Here is a 5,935-nt window from a genome sequence, read left to right on the forward strand (position 1 = left end):
AATATCTCTATCTATGTGAGAATGATACTCATAGAATTTCAGGATGAACGCCAACTTAGCAATATCTATATTCATACTTTACAATTTCATAACCATCCATGAGATATTCCTCCTTGGAATTTTCTTCAACAGTTTTGAAAGCATAATTCTCGTAAATTAACATAAACAATCATTCATCAGTTATATTTTCACTCATAAGACAAAGAGAACCTGTGAACGTTGGAGACCGGACACCTTCACACTACCCAAAAGATAGGATCAAACGATCCATAATAGATACAATTGAAGAAATTGCCGAATGTAAATACTAGCTGATTACTAGAGAAAAACCGACCACTAGCTTGCCGAATGTAAACCGATCCATAACACTAGTCATTACTGCCAGTATAAGACCGAGCACTATAAAAAACGACTCACACACCTAAGACCGAACGTTCAACATCGGTAAAACTAAAGAGACCAAACCCGGTTAATGATCGAGCATGCCGATCGTTATGACTACCGAATACTACTAAAAACTGAACACTAAACATAGTACAACTAAGAACGAACGTTAATACCAACCTGAAGACTGCCGAGGTCGAAAATAAGTATTTTTTTAAAACTGAACGTCAATACTAATCCGAACAATACTAAGTTAAAATATCACTACAAAACCAAATACCTCTAAACCCAATTACATGACCTGATCGAGCGTTCAACAACGAGCGCTCTGCTTTCTACATAATTCTACAGAACTTCTCAACTAGTTCACAGGTCTCGGCACTACACAAAAATCAAGCCAATATCAAATTATTCACACATGCACACGTTCAACCGATCATTTCAAACATAAACAAACATAATTAAATTACTAGCTTCCCTTACCTCGAATAAACCAGACACTTCCTACGCTTCCACAGTGTTGACTAACCAGAAATCAGCTTCTAAGGCAACCTACTAATTTCTGATCGGTGAAAAGGAACCAACCAGAAGATCAAAGACAAAAAACAAATTCAGAGAAGTAGATGATGAACACATGCAAGCTGAACAGTGCTTGCATGTATAAGAAAATATAGAAACTTCAAAGAACGAGTGAATTTAACTTACCAACTCCAAACAACAACTTGATTGGTGAAAAGAAAGACTCTTACCACCAGGAAAAAAAGTCAGGCACCGCCTGGTTGAAAATCAGAAGAAGGAAAATGTGAGAATTTGTAGAGAGAAGGAGGAGAAAATAAAACTCAAAAATTTGGAGAGAAGAGGTGTATGCAGAAAATGACTCAATGTTTTGAAAAGTTTACTAAATAATTGTCTATTTCTTATTTTATTTAGGTGAAATCTTGGTTGTATCTTAAAAAAAGAAAAAAGATAAAATAAATGAATAAAATATTGATGCTATGACGCAGACAATTAGGATTACTATTCTCATTGTATTTCCACAACTTTCTTTTTACATATAAGATAGGGTTTACGTTAATTTTATTTCTTTTACGTCAACTTCAGGGAGACCTGCCACCGCACCCCACCCCTCCCCCACCATTGCAAAAATACCCACTGAATTGTCTCACCTTTTTTTTCTTTGCATTAACTTATCAAGCATTCACACCTATCAAATCCCCCACGAATTCCACGTTTCCTTCACTACTTGCGCCCACCTCTCTCTTTCACCTTCTCACACACCACGTACCCCAACTGTTACAATGAAATCAACACTTTTGTTTCCTATTACTTCCTCACATGTCTGTCTCTCTACACACACACATATATATATATATCTCCATGGTATTATGTTTCATAGTATCTACAAACAAACCTTGTTGTACCAAAAATGACGAAAAGTAGTCCTCAAGATTGGCCTGAGCCAATAGTCCGGGTTCAGTCCTTGTCCGAAAGGTGCACGGATTCAATCCCTGATAGATATATCAAGCCCATCAGTGACCGTCCATCTTCTGCTGTTCTCGATGATGATGCCAACATCCCAATTATCGACCTTGCAGGGCTTTGCGGTGACCCAGAAGCCCGAGCCTCCACGCTGAGCCAAATCTCTGAGGCCTGTAATGAGTGGGGTTTCTTCCAGATCGTGAACCATGGGGTCAGTCCTCAGTTGATGGACATGGCTAGGGAAACTTGGCGCCAGTTCTTTCACATGCCTGTGGAGGTGAAACAGCAATACGCAAACTCCCCAAAAACTTATGAAGGGTACGGTAGCAGGCTTGGAATTGAGAAAGGTGCCATTCTTGATTGGAGTGATTACTATTTTCTCCATTACCTTCCCTTATCGTTGAAGGACTGCAACAAATGGCCCTCTCAGCCTCCCTCTTGCAGGTATATTTTATGATAGTTCATATCAATATTTAAAAATCATGTTTTTACAGAATCAAATGTTATGAATGACAGAAAAACATGCATGGGTAATACATAAAGTCGTTTTTGTATTGAAAGAATGAAGTTAATGTTGAATTGTGGAGTAAAATTGCATTACTGATGCAGGGAAGTGTGCGATGAGTATGGAAGAGAGGTGGTGAAGCTATGTGGGAGGTTGATGAAGGTTCTGTCGATAAACCTAGGATTGGAAGAGGATGTTCTTGAGAAAGGTTTCGGAGGAGAAGATGTCGGAGCATGCATGAGGGTGAATTATTACCCAAAGTGTCCACGACCAGAATTGACGTTGGGTTTGTCATCTCACTCAGATCCAGGGGGTATGACCCTCTTACTTTCAGATGACCAAGTCCCTGGTCTTCAAGTCCGAAAAGGCGACAAGTGGATCACGGTGAAGCCTCTTCCCCATGCTTTTATTGTCAATATTGGTGACCAAATTCAGGTGAATAATTATCCTTGTTAAGAATGTTTGGCTACAAATTCATGATACATGCATCTGTCACATGGAGGGACATATCACATATCAAGTTGTGCTCTTGAATTTTTTTAGTTTTGTCCTTCGTCGGATTTTTGGATGCATGTGGCCTTCTCAATGTTTCTCCACACACATGTTCCCATTTCCCGTACGGTTTCTTTATTTTCGAAAAATAGATTAATTCCTAATTATATTTATTTAGTTCACACATTCACGTCAGAATACTTCAAGTTTACGTGGTTCACTGTTCCGTTAGTTTTCCTCGATGAAGATTCTTTTTCAAAGCAAATTAACGTAACTATTTTATATATATTATTCTATTAATATAACGTATATTAGAGATGGTGTGATTGGAACTAGAAAGAGATATTTATTATAAAGAACGTTCTCACTATTTGAGAATCATCGTGCACACATAAAATCGGATAAACATTTGGCCTGTTGGCCACGGGAACGATAAGGTCGTTCTTTTATTTGGCATGACATATCTAAACAAATAATTTCATGCCATGAGCTGAATTGTACTTTTTACATTCTAAATAGGCTTGTGACAGTTAAGTTCTATCTTGTATCGTGGTTGTCGCCAATTATATACCCTTATCATATATAAATATAATTATTAGTACATATTGGATCTTTGACATGGTTGAAAAGACCAAACATTTTGCTCCTAGTAAAATATTATTTCTGTCATGACTGTATAACATGCAATATGTATATTATGTTGACTCTAAAAGAAGGTTAGGGCACACTCCAATAATTGATATATATACTTCAACTATAAGAGTACTGTTTAGATACCTGTAATCTATATCCTTGTTTAGATTCTAAAAAAAAAATTAAAAAAAAGACAGTACATTGATTAAACTCTTATCAACTATGAACACATAATAACGAGTGCATGACGTTGTTGTTTCTATCATGACTTAAAAAAGAGTGAATAGCATACAACCACCGCATGAATTAGTGATGGTTTTTAAAAAATTATTCTCAGAAAGAAAGCACTGCATTATTAGGTGCATATTTGCTTAATCAAATCCGTGGTACGACGGTGACGTAGATCTTTGCTTCCGATTTTAGTTTGCATGACGATGTTACTTTCAACTGAAGTTTAACGTTTATTGTTTTTTATCGTACTGATTTGCATATTGATTTTGTGTTTGAGAAGGTTCTAAGCAATGGAAACTACAAGAGTGTGGAGCACAGGGTGCTGGTGAATTCAAACAAAGAGAGGGTTTCCCTTGCTTTTTTCTACAACCCTAAAAGTAACATACCCATAGAGCCAGTGAAGGAGTTGGTGAAGCCAGATAAACCTGCACTGTACACTCCCATGACCTTTGATGAATACAGACTCTTCATCAGATTGAGAGGACCATGCGGAAAATCTCATGTTGATTCGTTGAAATCTCCAAGATGATATATCGTTATCAAGAACATTGCATGGATTGTACTATTAATCATATATATGTATGTGCACCAAACATATTATCTCTTCTTCATATATCTTCAGATATGTAAATCCTGTACCTAGACACCTACTTGTCTGAACAATTTGCCTAAAAAGTTAAACCACAGAGGATAATTTGGATAATATATAGATATGGAATTGATGTAAGAAAAAAAAACATGTTAATGGCTGAATTTGAGTGGTCCACAAAATTTATACTTGTGTAAGTGTAAGAGATTTGTGTCCCCATGATGACAGGGAGAAGTGCACCATAATTTTGGGGGCAACATTGTATGCTGTATCTACTGTATTAATTGTATGAGGCAAAGTTGCTTGCCAAGCCTGTTTCAAATTCAATGCACTAAATTAATTATTGAACTCCACTGAGTTTTCTTTTCCACACTGTTTCTGGCTTTATTTATTTCCAAAAATATATTTTCAAAAAGTGTTGTTACTGTAAGATTGTTCTATATATTAACCAAAATCTATATAATTTATCCCGACGGACCTAATTTTGAATTATGTTTACCATTTTTCCTTATAACAAAAATGTATATATCAAAGAAAGAAATATTAAGAATTTTTTAAGTAGAAAGATAATTAATATATAAGTATAAATATATAGCATTTTTTTTCCTTATATTGTCCTAGGATCTTTGAACCCCTAGGTTTAAAAAACAAAAAATGATGGTTCGGAACTTAATCTTTTCCTTGCAATAAACACAACCAATATCACGTACCAAGAAACCACTTTTCGTATGGCATCAAAACAAGATCTACTACACTTTAATGGCATTGAGATTCGATTGTGCCATTCAAAATCATATGAAATGATTCGATGGTGGCAACCAATTACAATAAGAAAACATCCAAGTGTTGATTTTACTAGGGGGTGATTATATATAGATATAAGTGATTAGAAAAAAAAGAAATCTCATGAAACAAATGCAATGACATTTTCATCTCACACTTGAATAAACATGCAATTCAACAAACACATGCTTAATATTAATCAGAATAATTGGTTTAGACCAAACTAAGAACAAACTTAGTAAATTATAAAGAAAATGATAAGTAATGCTTTGATAGAGACGTTTGTGGGGGAGATTTTGAAACACTATATACACTGGATGACTATGGGGTCACCATCTGAAGCAATAATAAAGAACTGACTGATTGGGTTAACATTATGGGAAGAAAAAGTGAGAAGAAAGAAAGTATGGGCATAAAGGAGAGTAGTTTCTATATGGGTAAGGGGAGATGCATTCAGCAATTGTGAAAAGAAGTGTGAGAAGTATGTTTCGTATGTGGGGCATTTTTATTTTGAGGTTACTACTATTTTAATCGTTTAATTAGTAACTTTGTTGTTATATTTAGATTTTTTAGATTTAAACTTATGATTCGTTCTTGTCTCTTCCGTTAAATTAAAGTTAATACTGTTTAAAAGTGTTATGTATCAAAATCACGTCTTAAAAACTGTTAACTTTTTGTTTGAATTTTTTTTATTACACACGTGATATCTTTCAAGTAAAAAATGACTCATATTTTTGTATGTGATAAATTCAAATTTTAACCTATGACATTTTCAATGGCGTAACGCTAATATAAAGGAAATAGTTACATTCAGTATTTTTTATAAAATAAAATTTCAA

The 5,935-nt window shown here is 34.9% G+C and overlaps 1 protein-coding gene across 1 annotated transcript; it reads left to right on the forward strand.

Annotated features, from left to right (window-relative positions):
• Positions 1–1,536: 1,536 nt before the first annotated feature.
• LOC108337372 (jasmonate-induced oxygenase 2) lies at positions 1,537–4,666 on the forward strand. The gene is made up of 3 exons (XM_017573890.2): positions 1,537–2,307; positions 2,473–2,803; positions 4,005–4,666. Exons 1-3 carry the CDS (start codon positions 1,811–1,813, stop codon positions 4,251–4,253), a joined length of 1,077 nt encoding a protein of 358 aa, XP_017429379.1. The 5' UTR covers positions 1,537–1,810; the 3' UTR covers positions 4,254–4,666.
• Positions 4,667–5,935: the final 1,269 nt, after the last annotated feature.

Source organism: Vigna angularis, chromosome 7, assembly GCF_016808095.1.
Source record: "Vigna angularis cultivar LongXiaoDou No.4 chromosome 7, ASM1680809v1, whole genome shotgun sequence".
NCBI lineage: Eukaryota > Viridiplantae > Streptophyta > Magnoliopsida > Fabales > Fabaceae > Vigna > Vigna angularis.